The sequence below is a fragment of the Neomonachus schauinslandi genome, chromosome 11 (genome assembly GCF_002201575.2).
Source record: "Neomonachus schauinslandi chromosome 11, ASM220157v2, whole genome shotgun sequence".
Lineage (NCBI taxonomy): Eukaryota > Metazoa > Chordata > Mammalia > Carnivora > Phocidae > Neomonachus > Neomonachus schauinslandi.
Window position 1 is genome coordinate 100,998,344 of NC_058413.1, and position 15,683 is coordinate 101,014,026.

General features: G+C 49.1%; 1 protein-coding gene across 1 annotated transcript in view; it reads right to left on the reverse strand.

Moving 5' to 3' along the window:
* TTC12 (tetratricopeptide repeat domain 12) overlaps nucleotides 1-1,671 on the reverse strand; it is a 50,201-nt gene extending 48,530 nt beyond the window's left edge. Inside the window, 2 exon segments of the mRNA XM_021696301.2 lie at nucleotides 65-137; nucleotides 1,657-1,671. Coding sequence (XP_021551976.1) covers nucleotides 65-122 — 58 coding nt within the window. The 5' untranslated portion in view covers nucleotides 123-137; nucleotides 1,657-1,671.
* Between the last annotated feature and the right edge of the window lie 14,012 nt (nucleotides 1,672-15,683).

Here is a 15,683-nt window from a genome sequence, read left to right on the forward strand (position 1 = left end):
TCTCTCCAGTCACTCCACCTCGCAAGCGTAGAATTTAATTTGTTTACGATTTACTGGTACTTACTGATTTCATCCACATTTTTAAGAAATTTCTGCAAATCTTTCTCGTGATTGTCAGCCATTGTCAACCAGAATACCTGGGGGAGGCAGCATAAGTGATGAAAATTAATAATAATAAAACACTAAGCAGAATATGTCAGACTCATTAGCCTTCTAAAACTAAGAGCCAAGTGATTATTTTTAAGATGGATTTGTGTTCATAAATGTCACGAATAACAGCAGGGTGATCTATGTCACTCTGACTGCTATTAAGGCTAAGGGATACTCATTATTTGTGGTGATACTTCTGGAAGCTGTCAGCCCTCCCTTCACTGGGAGAACTGCTCTGCAAAATGTTCCTCCAAAGCCAACATCCACCGCTGTGATTCAGGGACCTGGAGTAAAGGAGGCCAGGAGGCCAGAAGCTGACAGGCTGGCAGGAATGGAGGAGGACACGAACGCTTGACTTTGATCATGACAGGCCCGCCCGGCCAGAAGCCTGGATCTGGCTGTGTGACTGGTCACCAGGAGCCGGAGAATTTGCATTTAACTGTTCAAACTTGTTTAATCTGAGGAGTGAAGAGGAGCTAAACATTGACTGAAGGGATCAGAACTTGATGGCACTGTGCACCAGCATCTCTTCTCCTCTCCAGGTACTTTAGGTTTATTACTTCTCGGTGGTTTGTGAGTAAACAGGCCTCACTGTACACCCAGGGGTTCCCGAAGTTCACCCACAGGCCATAAAAACCATCCGAAAACTCGTTAAATATACAGACTCCTCAGCTTTAGCGCCAAAGCTTCTCGGTCAACCTGCCAGGGTGCCCGGGAAAGGGCAGTTTTAAAACTCTCTCGGGGGTTTTTCTGACTTACGGCTAGGTTTAGTAGTAGTGCAGTCGTGTACGCACCTCTAACTGGAAATTTGAGCCCTGCCACAAACGAGGTGGGAGTTATTTGACTCTGAGACTCTACCAGTTACAAGCTGTGCGACCTCAGCTAAAGTCACCAACCTCTCCGCGCCTCATTCTATGGAAATGGTAATACGAACCGAGAGGGCTCCCCGGGGTTAACTGAAAGCACCAGGCACGCAAAGAGTGGTAAATGCGAGGCCCCCTTATCTACAAAACGGGGGCGGGGACGTGTGGCTTAACAATGAGCGACAGGGTACCTTCCGGCTCTAACATATTAAGGCTCCCACGGAACTGAGGCCTAGTGAAGCGAGTTGACTTGCCCAACTTTGCCGGGGCAGAAGGAAGGCTCAGCACTTGCCCGGGCAGGCGCAGGGGTATAAGGATGCGCGGCCCGCGCCGAACCCACCGCGGGGCAGGAGATGCACTCATGCGAGCTCGCGACCCGCGGCGCGCCAGGGGGAGCCCCGCGACCAGCTCGCCTGGACTCCCCGCCCCGCCCCGCCCGGCGCAGAGGGGCGGGGCCGACGGCACCGTTGCCCGGCAACCACTCCGCAGCGTCCAGCGGTTCCCGGGCCCAAAGCGGAGGACCCAGCCCGCGGCCTATACCGTCCCATCTGCTGGGGCCCACACCAGCGTCCTCTCCTCGGCGCTAACGGCCAGATCAGGACCACATCCCGGGACAGACCCCGGGCCACCCCGCCGCACTGACCTGACACGCCCAGGGCCGGACAGGAAATGGCGGCTGTGGGCGGGCAGTGACTGACTGGGGGGCGTGACCAACGGCGGGGCGTGGCCAAGGATCGGGGCGGGGCTAGGGCTGGGAGTGGGCGGGGCCCCGAAGCGCAGGTTCTGGAGCTGGCGCGCCGCCGCTAGATCTTGGCGGAGCTGGGGCCTGGCCAAGGGTGGGGAGCAGAAGCTCCGAGTGACCCCCGCGCTGGTCCCTGAGTCAGCGCCAGGTTTTCGCCTCTTTCTAATAAGGAGGGGGTATCACTCCCATTAGCTTACTATCCCCGGCCCAAAAAGGGGACAACCTTCAGTGTACTTGGGAGGGACAGGCTTGGGTATGAATCCGGTTTGCTTATTGGTAAATGTGAGACCTTCGGAGAGTTATGTAACCCTCTGATCTTCAGTTTCCTCATTTATAAACTGAAGTAATGGCGCGTAAGGTTTATAGTTAAAGTGCCAGGCATTTAGTCAGTAGGAACATGGTAGTTTTTATCCAGGGAATCATAGGATTTGGAGCAGAATGAGACGGTGGACACATGCACACTTTGAATACATCCACACAGTTTTAAAGAGATTCCAGTCTGTTTTTTTTAAAACAAAGGTTCAGTGTTATGTGCTGGGTTAAAAGGGGAGAAAAGCAGGTTTGGGGAAAGTTCCAACTTGAGCTTAAGCTGATGTTCAGAAACACTTGGGACTTCTTGGCAAATTTGTAAGTGTGTTTCAGAAGACTGTTTGGTTGGGGCTGAGGAGCCCCCCGGGGTTAAAACTTACCAGGCGGGGAGAGGGGTCCAGGCATGGCTGGCTAGATCCGACATTGGTTGAGTACAGTGTGTGGACTCTGTCCTGTGGGCTAGAGCTGGAAAACAGGGGGCTGCTTGACTGAGATCTCCAGAATGGTACACATCACTCCTGCTTGGGAACGCCCAGAGTGGAGTAGAGCACAAAGGGGCCACGGTGTTCTCTTGGCAGCTGAGCAGGTGCAGCTGCAGTCGGGTCCTGCTGTCAGCTGCAGCAGGAGGCAGTGGGCCCTGGGGGGACCCAGGAGTATAGGCACAGCAGCTGAGTCTCAGTCCCCAGGGACTGAGATGGCTCCTGAGAAGTAGCAGAGTGGAGGTGTCTGGCAGAGCAGGGTGGCTTCGCCAGCCACACCCTGGAAATTCTCAGAAAGACACAGGTTACTTTACAGTGACCGTGGAGCCTGTGGGAACTGATGGAGACAAGAACCAGGGACAGGTTACTGCTGTTAGGATCACCCTGTTTTCCCCTGAGGCTGAGAGCTCTTGAGCACACACAGGCATAGTCTCCAACCTCAGGCTCCTTTTGTCACTTTGCGGCTGACATTCTTAATTCCAAATCACTTGCTTCCTATTCAGCACACTCCTGTCCTGGACTCCAGAGGCGCCTGCCCACCACCATTCATTTACACATTCATGTGTCGGTTGTGGCGGTCTACAGTGTGCCAGGTGCTGTGGAAAGCCCCCCGGGTGCACTTGACAAATGACAAATATTTATCATGCGTTGAATGATCAGGGGCTCTAGAACCAGTCTGCATGTGCTCAAATCTCAGCTCTCCACTTCTTAGCATCTATTAAAATATTGTCAAGCACCTCCCATGCACATTTACTGAGCTAGTGCTGGAGAGCTTTCTCTCTTCCCTACTTCTACTATTACTAGCTGTGTGACCTTGTCAAGGTACTTAATCTCTCCATGTCTTAGTTTCCTCACCTGAAAAAAATGAGGATGTTAAGTAGTATCGATCTTACAGGACTGCTGTGAGAGGCACATGAGTTAATACAGGAGGAGTGTCTAGACAATGCATGGAGCATCAGGAAATGTTATTAACTGTTATTACTACTGCTATGATTTATATGCATTAGACCAGAGCTTCAGAACCTGGACCATGCATAAGAATTACCTGGGGATCTTGGGGCGCCTGGGTGGCTCAGTCGTTAAGCGTCTGCCTTCGGCTCAGGTCATGATCCCAGGGTCCTGGGATCGAGCCCCGCATCGGGCTCCCTGCTCGGCGGGAAGCCTGCTTCTCCCTCTCCCACTCCCCCTGCTTGTGTTCCTGCTGTCGCTATCTCTGTCTCTGTCAAATAGATAAATAAAATCTTTGAAAAAAAAAAAAGAATTACCTGGGGATCTTGTTAAGTTGCAGATTTGGATTCAGCAGGACTGGGTTCTGAGATTCTGTAGTGATGCCTCTTTGTGGACTGTGGGTCACATGGATTAGCACATGAATAATCTTTTCTTTATGTTAGAAGTTATTTTTATAGTTAGGAGTTATTTTTTTTTCTCCTTGGAGTCCTATTTCCATTTGACACCCCCCCCCATACTCAGAACACTACCCTAATACAGGATATTTTTATGTTTGAATGTCTTTTACTGATCACCCCATCCTAATTCTCTGCCACAGAAATATCAACAAGCATTGTTGGAGTGTTTGCTTTACCCACAAGTCAGGGACACAGCCCCTGTCCTCAGTGAATTCACAGTGCAGTGAGGAAGGTAGATGCATAAACACATTATTACAGAGCGGGGTGATAGGCACAGTGAAGGTCTAGTGCTTACGGAAGAAAGAAGGAGGAAGAAAGGGAAATGAAAGCCCCGTAGGAATAGGAATTTACATGGTTCACGTGGAAGCTGAGCATGTGTGCAATGCTCTAGGCTGAGCAAACATTTAGAGGCAGGAAGCATTGTGCCATGGATGAGAAAACAGAAAAGTTTAAGGCAAGAGTGGTGAGAGATGAGCCAGAGAAATGGGTATGGCACAGGATCTCAAGGAGGGAAGCCATAGGAAGAGTGGGAGGCAAGGAGGAGCCCAGGCAAGAGCTGGGCAAAGTACCTAGGCAGGAGAGATGTCAAGGAGAGGGCGAGCGCCTACATGGATCTCTATGGAGCCAAGACCTTGCTCCAAGCCCCAGCCCTCTGATCCAACTGGGTAACTGGACTGTGGATCTCTTGGGAGTAGGAGTTTTGTTTTATTTTGTCTTAATGTTCCCAGCAACCCAGCACTTATTTGGAGCTAAATTTAGATTTGCCTAATAAATGAGTTAATTTCTTGCTCTGTGTAGAGGAAGATTGGAGAAAGGCTCCAATCTAAATTATTCCAGATTGGGGAAGGAATGAGTATTTAGTTTCTCTGCATCAGCCTTCCCAGAGAGGTCCATTTTGGAGGACAAACATTGTTACAGTCACAAAATATGTTTTAGGGTAAATCTACTCGACAGATTGATCACTTTAAAATGTCAGAGGTCTTAGTAAGCCCTGGCTAGTCACTGGGCTGTCTGCAAAGATGCCAGTATCCCTTCTCCCAGGCACACGGTAGGCTCTCACTTCCCTGTGACCAGGTGATTTGCCTTGTTCAGTGCTGTGTGGGAAGAAGCGAAGGAGGCAGAAGCCTTTAGGAGCCAGTGTGTGACTCACAATATATAGCCAACCCTTCCCCTGCCCCAGCCCCCAGGTACTGGCAGCTGTATCCGCATGAGTCTGGGTGAGGAGACATGGACCAGAGCTGCCTCTCTACCTCTGATGGACATGTAGCATGAGTGAGCAGTAGACCTTTTTTGTTTTTTGTTTAAAGATTTTATTCATTTATTTGACAGAGACACAGAGAGGGAACACAAGCAGGGGGGAGTGGGAGAGCGAGAAGCAGACTCCCCGCCAAGCAGGGAGCCCAATGCGGGGCTCGATCCCAGGACCCTGGGATCACGACCTGAGCCGAAGGCAGACGCTCAACGACTGAGCCACCCAGGCGCCCCCTTTTTTGTTTTAATCCACAAAAATGTTGGACTTGTTTGTTAGGCAGCATGACACAGCCTTTCATGTCTAATACAGCCACTCAGACTCTTGCAGTTCACTTGCTACAGTGACAAAATCTAGGGACCGTGGACATGAGTGTGCATAGATTATGATCGTTGTGACTTACGTTTTAAGCGTCAGCGTCTGCATTTTCATACGCGTCCAAACATGCAGAGGAGAAGAGACGTTTAAACCGTGTGTGAGTCACATTTCAAATTTATTCCTCCTAGAGAACCTTCATGACTCATACTTTCCCAATGGCTACTTCCACCCACCCTAAGTCCCTTATGTGGTACACAAGTTTTACTTTTTCTTTATGTCCTCATAAAAACTGGAGAACATTTGGCCACCTTCCACCATACAGTGTATCAGAGACTTGGAGATTATTATAAGTTGTCTCTTTTCTCTGCTTTTCCTTTTGGGTAAACGATTCTAGCTCTTTGCTTTTTCTCATCAATCATACTTTATTAGCTCAGGAGAGATAAGAAAAAAAATTCCCCCTCCCCCCCGAGGACAGCCTCACACAGAGTAAAGGGATCGTGCGTTTGCCTGCTGGAAGTAAAGGGTGCAGACAAGGTCAGCCCGGAGCCAGGAGCCGCACTGTGACGGTGTCCTGTTGCACAGAACCCCTCATGTAGATGCCGGGACCACCGTTCTTTCGGTAGCTTTGGCCTCAGGATTTACAGGGGAGGAAGCTGACGGAATTCGGCACCGTTTCTTCCCTCCTTGAAGGGAATTCAGAAATCACATTTGATATTTCCCCCCACATATATGTCCTTTCATTAAAAAGAAAAGACTAGCTAACGTTTTTGCTCCTTGGTCTTACCCTTTTCTCTTTCAGTGCCTGAATATGGATGAAGAAATGATTTCAAGATCTAGTCACAGATTTCGTCTGTGTGTCCACAGAGGGCGAGAGTCTTGCCCGGGGTGTCTGTGTGTAATTAACGACGCCACAGTTATTAACAACAGCAGCAGCGGCAGCCTCGTGACGGTGACGGGCCTCGCTGAGGGGCTGCGCGCCAGGCGTCGCGCTCGATCCTTTCGTCGCATCAGCGGACTTCAGTCTCTCGGCAGCCTGGCAAGGTCGGTCTTACTCCCATTTCACAGATAAGGAAACGCAGCCAGGGAGGCGGGACTCGCCAGAACGCAAGCCAAGATGTGAACCCTGGTCTGAGATGCCCCCAGCTCCTTCTCCCCATCTCACCGCACTGCCCCGAGGATCACCCTTCCCGGGGAGCTCTGTCTTCAACTCCTGGGGTCCGCGGCCCTCCTGGGAGCCTCCGGCCCTACCTCTGCCTCCCGGATATGCCTTCACACCTCCCTACAGGAGGCTCTGTCTGCTCCACAGGCTGGTCCCACCGTCCAGACGTGAGGGGGGCATCTCTCCTACAGCCAGAGGGCCCTGTCGCCTGCTCCAACAAAAACAGGGTGACTCCTCCGCCTGGAAGGGAAGGGGCATCAGGCACTTAGCACCAGGGGAACCGGGGTCCCCCCGCTCTGCCTAGTGTGAAGGAGCACTGCCACCGTGTGGGCAGACTGGCTTTGCTGGGACAACCACGGAGGCCGAGAAAGTCAGGGACCCCACCACTTAACCCAGCGGCCAGGCATTTATTTAACGTTTGCTGAGCACCTCCTATGTGTCATGGACTTGGCTAGGCTCCTTCTGTTGATGCTGCCACTGCTGAGTTTCCTTCTCTGGGTGGCGAATTAAATGATGGCGACCGTCTAGGCTCTAGTGAATGTTTGCATTTATTCATCATTTACGCGGGGCGCTTCGTCTGGGGGTGATTCATGCCCCTGAGAAATTATAAAGAGACGTCAGCTCTGGACGGCGGGATTTCCTTTGCCTCCAAGGTTTCGGGGAGAAGAGGGCACACGGAGAAATGTAGGACTTAGGGTCACTTACTGTCCTAATACGGGCTCCATATCAACTGTTAGGGAAGACGGGGGATATGTATTTCTAGCACATGCCTTTGCTTCTCTTTGTATTAACGGGTAGATAGTGTACTAAAAGCCTATCCTAGAAACTTAGAAAATAGAGAAAAACAGAAAATTATGCCTGACCTCTTTACCCTGACACTATCACTATTAGCATTTTGATGTATTTCCTCTCTGCCTTTTTTCTGCATTTTTTTTGCAATGACGTAACCGTGCTTATATTTGATTTTTTGTTTTACTTTATTGTAGAGCACGGTATCATCGTAATGATAACAGATGATCCATTCCGAGCACCATGATGTCCCAGGCTCTTTACTAGAGTCTTTAAATGTCATCTTATGAAGCCATATAGCTATCTTAGGAGATGGTATTATTATCCCTCTTTTAATAGACAAGACAGCTGAGGCTCGGAGGGGGTCCCTACATCTCTTGCTTCTCATAAGTCTGTGCCAGACCGCTGCATTGTTTGAGTAATGCTCATTTAATACCTGCATTGCCTTCCATGTGTCCATGCACTGTGCTGCACCTGACTCCTTGCCCTCCTTTTAGATCTTTAGTTGCTGCTAATCTTTTTTTTTTTTCTGATGTAAATATTGCTGCCACAAGCCTCTCTAAAAAGAACTTTTTATATATCTAGGATTAATTTCTTAGGGTGGCTTTTCAGAACTGGGTTTCTCAATCAAGAGTTTGAACTTTTTATGGCTATGGATATTTTTGAATTGCCTTTCAGTGGGGTTGCACACATTTGTACACATTAGCCCTGTAACCAGAAGTGTATAGAAATGCCAATTTCACAGCATCCTCACCAGCACTGAGGGTTGCTTTTTTTTTTTTCCACTCTAAAAGATGGTAGGGGCATCTGGCTGGCTCAGGGGGTAGAGCGTAGGACTCTTGATCTCAGATCAGAAGTTTGAGCCCCACGTTGGGAGTAAGAGCTCACTGGGAAGAAAAAAAAAGATGATAAATGGTCTGATAAGGAAATCTGTGAAAACGTGGATTGTTTTGAATGTCTTTCATCATTTTACTTCTCACCACTGTGCTGGCACTTTCTGTTTCCTTTGCATTCTGAGAACATCTCTACTATCTTGGATCCTTCTAGATCAGAGGTTCTTAACCTGGGGTCCAGGGACTCTCCCAGGGGGTGTGTGGATAGCATTGAGGGAGTCTATGAACTTGTTTGGGAAAAAAAAATCTTTATTTGTATAAACTTGTCACTGAGGTAGCACTCCTTCCATTCCATCATGAATGCAGGCAACAAACCATAATAGTGTTAACAGGAGCTGCGATATTTTTTATACTCAGCAACACTTGGAAATTACAGTAGTTACTAGACATGTGACTTAGAACGTGTGTTTGAATGTGTTAATAAACAAACACATTTATTACCACATCACACATTTGTTTATAAAATATTTTGATAATTGTATTTCAATATCATTGTTTTCCTTTGTAATCCTATGGTTTTTTTTTTTTTTTTTAAATAAATACATTAAATTGTAAAATGCTATTCTGAGAAGAGATCCAGAGGCTTCACTTGACTACTGGTGTGGTCATAGCAAAAATAAAGTGGAAAATTCCTGTCCTACAAATTTTCATTATAGAAGAATTCCAAATAATTACATACTACAGCTCCAGGGAGAAGTCAGTTTCTCTCCCCTGCGTGTTCATTGGACTCAGTGATTAACTTCTCAAGAACAGCATATGGAAAGGGAAATAGTCACTTCACAGTTGAGAAACCGGCAGACACCTCCTTATCCAAGTGACCAAGGTCAACCTGACCAGTGACAAGTCATGTTGATGTCGTGCATCCATGATATGATACTATAACAAGGGCAAGGGCACTTCGTCTCTGTGACATTCTCTCCTCTCAGTCCATAACCCAGATCTAGCCACAAGCAAACGCCAGACAACCCAGATTCAGGGACATTCTCCAGAATACCCAATCAGTATTCTTCAAAAGGGTCAAGGTCATGGAAATCAAGGAAAGACTGACTAGAGGAGCCTCAGGAGACAGATTAAATGCAACACGCCCTTCCCAGCCACTTGCACTGCTGAGGTGGACAAGGTGCGAGATGGTCGTGGTACATCTCATGCCAACAAGCAACGAGGTACTCAAAAACCATGGGGTCATGTGCGAAAGATACAGAAGCCAGCTTGAATGGGTTCTCACTGAGTGTCCAGACAAAGGACAATTTGAGCATCAAGATAAATAATGAGAGTAACAACCCACTGAATGAAATAGAAAATGATTAGTTTACACAGTTACAAATAAAGGATAACTCAATCGAAAGTTTGCTAGGCATGGGATATTTACAAATTTAAAAACCTCCCTGCATACAGAGCCCTCAATTAATGATATTTACTACAACAATGGACAAATGCTTATTAACTACAAAGGGGAAAAGAGGAACTTTACAGTGGAGAGGCTTGGCAGACATCACCTTAATTAAGTGATCAGAGTGGACATCCTCAGATACAGGGGAATGGAAATTGTGTGTTACCTTACAGGATGTGGTGAGAAAAACCCATTACCACCTCTGTGATATCCCTAATCAAAGAGGCATTGCCTGACTTGACTTGTAAGAAAATTTCAAACAAACCAAAATCAAGGGACATCTTAGAAAAGAAATGGCCTGTACCCTTCAAAAAGATCGTCATGGTGCATAATAAAGGATAGATCTTCTGGATTGAAAAAGACAAGGGTCATCATGAAGCTAAATGAAATGTGGATTCCTGGAGTAAATGGTGGGCACACAAAAATGATTTTCCTTTTGCTTTAAAGATCAGTAGTGAAACAACTGGAGAAATTTGAATAAGGACCACAGATTGAATAATAGTGTTGTATCAGTGTTAATTTCTTGATTTTGACTTTAATTGTGGTTAGGTAGGGGAGGGAAGGTCCTTGATTATATGAAATAGTAAAATATTTGCAGATGATGGGACATCGGGCCAGAAACAAATGGTTCAGTAAAAAGAAAGTTCTTTGTACTGTACTCACCGCTTTTATGTAAGTTTATGATTATGACCGGGAGGAGCTGTGGCTATTTTTTTGCGGCCATTTTTTCAGTGCAATAAAATATGGCTATTTTTTTCCAGTCTACCCCCAATGTCCAACAGAGAACCCTTGTTTCCAACCCTCAATATGCTTCTTCCTCTCTCAGAAAATGGCCCCAGACATCCGCCCTCTTGCTTAAGGCAAAAACCCCTTTGTGTCAAACCCTTCCTCTTACCCACCAGCAAGTCCTACCAAGTCTAGCTCCAAAGCAGGTCTTGAACCTGTTCCCTTTCCATTGCTGGTACTCCCTCCCGCCCTGAGCCACCACCTTCGTGGGGCTGCGAAGGAGTTGTCCGTGGGAGGCTGCTACGTCTGTGTATCCACCAGTGGTGGGCGGCCCGAGGCTGTGGCTGATCGGAAGGATGCTAATGGGCAGCTGCCCTTGAGTGGAGTTGGGAGGAGATGTACCGGAACTCACTGAGGCCCTGGGCATTTGTCCATCAGTGCACAGGACTGCACAAGGTCCGTGAGAAAGTAATGCACACGGTATCCCTTCTGCCTTCGACCATCACACGAACTTTTCTTTTGGCCAACTCTGGTTGGAACCGTCCAAGGAAGGGAGTTCTGAGAAATGCTGTCCCTGGTGTAACCACGTCAACAAGGCACATCGCCATCCCTGACCACCCAACCTAAAGTGGCCATTTCATTCGATGCGTGGTGCTCATTGCTAGTCGCTGTTGTCCAATCTATTCACTGTGGCATTCTCCGCTCCCAAGCTATCTCGGGACAGCATGGCTCTTGTCTGTCCTCAGCACGGACAATGGGGAGTGGCGCGTGGTGTGGAATAAATGTTCCCCACCTTAGACTTATACAATTCCTATTTTTGGATCTGTGGCTTAGAACACCCTGCTTTCCACATGCTAATTTATTTTATGAAATAAGAATTAATAAAATTCCTTTGAGTTTGAGTGAAAAACAAACAAACAAACCCTCCCACCCAAACAGACTTAAGTAAAGGGAAATACATTGGTTCATGGAATAGAAAAGTCCAGAGACTCTTTCAGGCATAGCTGAATCCAGGGGTCTCAAGTGCCGCTAAGATTTGTCCTGCTTCTCGTGTGTTGGCTTCAATCTTAGGCAGTCTTGCCCCCCAGGGTGGCACCTGAAGACTTCCCTTCTCATGGGTTCAGTGAGAATAGAGCTGCTTTTTGCCAGTAGTTTCAATAAAAGTCCTGGGAGTAGAAGGGGAATTCCCCTCCCAAAGATGGAGGTGCCGTTGAGAGCAGAAAGGAAAATGAATACTTGCTGGGCAGATACATTTGTTCACTACAGCTTTATTGTAAGGATTAAGGGTTGAGATTTTGAAGTTTCTGGCACATAGTAAGCCCTCAATTAACGATAGTTGCTACAACAATAATATTGTCATGTAATTATCATTACTGCGTGAAAGCATTTTGTACACTGCAGGGTACCAAACGAATGTTAGATATCATTATCTCCTTTGGAGCTCGGAGCAGATTAGACAACCCAATTCAGGAGCAGAGTCGGGGAGAAGCTCTCATTTCCCAGGTTATGGTGGAGGTCCCCGGCTTTCGGTCTGTGCGACTGGGTCGGAGGGAAGGCGTGGTCCTCCTGTGGTTCTCAAGATGGCCACTTGGTGGCAGCCTTAGCCCGTTTTGTGCCCTTCCCTGCCAGGTCCCCAAAGGCTCACTGGAGCTTTCCCAGGAGCCTCAGGGTCTGCACGCCTCCTCAAACCTTCTGCCTGAGACGCTCCCTCGCGCTGGAAGACGGGGGTGGGTCACACATGGACAGAAGCATACCGAGGACCTCAGTGGTGTGTCAGGGCTGCACGGTGGAGGCAGGGAGGTTTGCACAAGTCTGGGGCACCTCCACCAGAAATTTGCAGGACTGGCAAGAGGCTGGGTGTGTATTTAGCGAACAGCCTGGGCACGGGACTCCAGCGGACATTTGTCACATTCGGGACGCCCAGCACTTGTGGGACATCCTTGCTCCTATTGGAGGACGTTCCAGCCTTAGTCCCACCTCCCTCATGCTGACACCTGAGAACTGCCCTCCCCAGAGGTCTTTGCAGCTGCCCACAGGGCACAGGGGAGACCCAGGCCCCTCTGACCAGACTCACGGGTGTGAGACTTCACTCTGCAGATGAGAACAACCCGAGGAGAGAGGTTCTGCCCGGAACCCATTTTTTTTTTTTTTTTAAGATTTTATTTATTTATTTGACAGAGAGAGACACAGCCAGAGAGGGAACACAAGCAGGGGGAGTGGGAGAGGGAGAAGCAGGCTTCCCGCTGAGCAGGGAGCCCGATGCGGGGCTCGATCCCACGACCCTGGGATCATGACCTGAGCCGAAGGCAGACGCTTAACGACTGAGCCACCCAGGCGCCCCCCGGAACCCATTTTTTGTCTGACAAGGATAGTGGTAGAAGTACTGGCTTTCTTTTGGAGGTGGGGATGGGGTGGGTAGGTGGTAACAGGTGGGAAGGTCAGGCGCCCGGCCCAGACGTGGCATTGCGGGGGGAGAGTGGGCAGCGGGGGCTTGCTCAGCAGACCAGCTCTGCGGTGCTCTGACAGGCACTGCTTTTGGAAGCCTGGTCTACAGCCTGGCTCTCCACACTTCCCAGGATTGTGTGAACTACCCAATATCTTTTTAACAAAATCCTGTTTGGGTTTTAATCCATCAGAATCAGAATCTTTGGTTGCTTGCAGCAAAGAACCTTGACTAATGTAAGTACTCACCCTGTTTTAATCACATGCCCAATACTAGGGCTCTTTTCAATTTCAAACAATTCCAAGAGGTAGGAATTCTCATTTTATAGATGAGGCAAAGATGCTCAGAGAGGTTCAGTACTTTGCCCGTGGTCCCACAGCTTGCATGCACCAGTGCCTCTGGAGTTCGTGACCTTTCCAATGTGCTGGACACTGTGCCATCGGGGTAGGGACATTATCTGTACCCCACTACCCAACTCAGTGCCAGACCATTATTCGGTGCTCGATAAATAATTGACCGTTAATAAATCCTGAACAAGTGAGTCCATTAAATGCCACAATCTTTTGTTCTCAGAGTGGGGTTGAGCTTGATGTGTCTCTGGCAGGGCGGGCGGGGGGCGGGGCGGCAAGCTCTGGTCAAATGGCAGGTGAAATTCGTCTTTGACAGTCTCACCTCTCTCTTTAGAGCCCCGTCCCCTCCTCAGCATCCCGTGTCCTGCTTGCTGCCCCGGCTCCAGCCCCTTGGCTCCGTCTGCGACATACTTACGTGTCTGTCTGTCCCCGGAAGATGAATTCGAATGATAGCCATGATCATGTTGACAATTTGCTTCCTCTGCAGTCCTTGCTCTAGACCTGGGTGGGTGCTCAGAGTCGTTGCTCTCAAAGTGTCAAGAATCTGAACAAAATCACCAAGGCATACGCTGCATCTGTCTCCTCTCTCCGTGCCTGTGGGTGGCCGCCCACCTGGCCCTCTTGGGTGTAACACAGGATCGGAAATCTAATCCCCCCAGGAGAGGGTAGGCTCACACATTCCCCACTGTGGATCCCTTATGACTAGGTTCAAATTCTGGCTCTGTTTCTTAATAGCTGTGTGACTTCGGGCAAGTTAAGAAACGTCTCTGTGCTTCAGTTTTTCCATCTGTAAAACAGGGTTAATACTAATAGCTCTTTCATAGAATTATTACAAGGACTAAAAGAGTAAATATTTGTTAAGTGCTTAGAATGGTGTCTGTCATGATGTTATAGAATTGTTTTAAAAATAAATAAAACCATCAATGTCAACGTCACAAGTATTTCTGAATGTCTACACTGATAACAAGTTTATAGCCAATTTAAAACCTGTAGCCTTTTTCCTTTTTCTTTCTTCTTTCTTTCTCTCTCCTTCCCTTCCTCCCTCCCTCTCTTCCTTCCTTCCTTCCTTTTTTTTCTTTCTTTTCTTTCTCTTTCTTCCTTTCTTCTTTTTTTTTTCTCTCTCTCTCTCTTAAATGCTCTCCTCTGAGCCCAGCCCCGTCAGCATCTACTTCAGCAGTTGGATTTGCGGAGAGCACAGTTTACATCGGTCTCTCTGGCGGGACATCATCTGGGCTGCTCATCTCCTCCGATGGCTGGGCTCATTTGGGATGCTCATCTGGCTTGGGTGTGTGTGGTGAAGTGTGCTGAGCCTTGGGAAGTGCCTTGCTGACATGCAGACACTCCACTGCGTCTACAGCTCTTCCTGTCTGCGTGGTCCCGCAGAGCCTCCCGGAGGGGAAGGAGCGCTGCCTCGGCCCTTAGCTGGGCCGCCTGGGCCCGCCAGCCTGCGTGTCTGCAGGTGCTATCTGAGGACCACCTACGGTGGAACCCTGCGCCCCAGACCTGTGTCCTCGGGATGCAGGGGCTGGGATCCAGAACGTGCGGTCCATACTGTGCCCCCGGAGACGCAGAGGCCTGCGGAAGGGGGCGATGGAGGGGCCTGGCTAAGTGTGGCCTAGGCTCAGAGCTGCCGCTGACTTCCTAGCCTGGGCCGCAGGGTGGGCTGGTGGCTGCCCGGAGTGACCTTCTCCTCCTTGGCTACAGACCTGCTCTCTTTCCTCCCTCAGCAGGAGCACGACAGGACTTGCAGGTGGGGTCCTGGGCTCCAAATCGCAGCTCCTGGGGAAGTTTCATCCCATACCCCTGAGAGATCTTCACACTTTTGTTCCTCATACTCGCCACTACCTTTCCAACAGGCTACTGACAGCCATCGTGGTGGGAAGCGCTCTAAACAGGCAGTCCCTTGTGGGTCATCTTGTTCTGAGCTGGAGTTCATAGCCAAGTGCCTGGGCTTACCTGCTCAGGAAGAGGACACAGCACAGCACTGTTCCCTGGAAAGCCAGACCCTAGACTTGGGGACCAGCAGACCCTTCGCAGATCATACCACGCTGTTCTCCTGCCTCTCGTCTGCTCTTCCAGCCTCCCAACCCGTAGATTTGCCCCCTTAGAGAAAACGTCAAGGAAGGAGTTTCCCTGCTTTTGCTGGGTCAGCCTTGTCCATCAGGTAACTGTGGTTTTGAGTAGCAGGCATGGGATATCATGTTTCTGCCTTTCAGGGTCCCTAATCCGAGTCGTCCCAGCCTGCCTCCCTCACAGATATGCTACTCACTGGCCGGACACCGTCACAGCCTAGGGGAAGGAGAGGGATGTGGTGGCCCACGATCAGGGGCTAGGGCAGGCAGCAGCTGAGGGTCCCCAGCAGGTAGACCCTCTCTGGGTCACATGTAAACCCTGCAATGTATACATGTATGAAATAC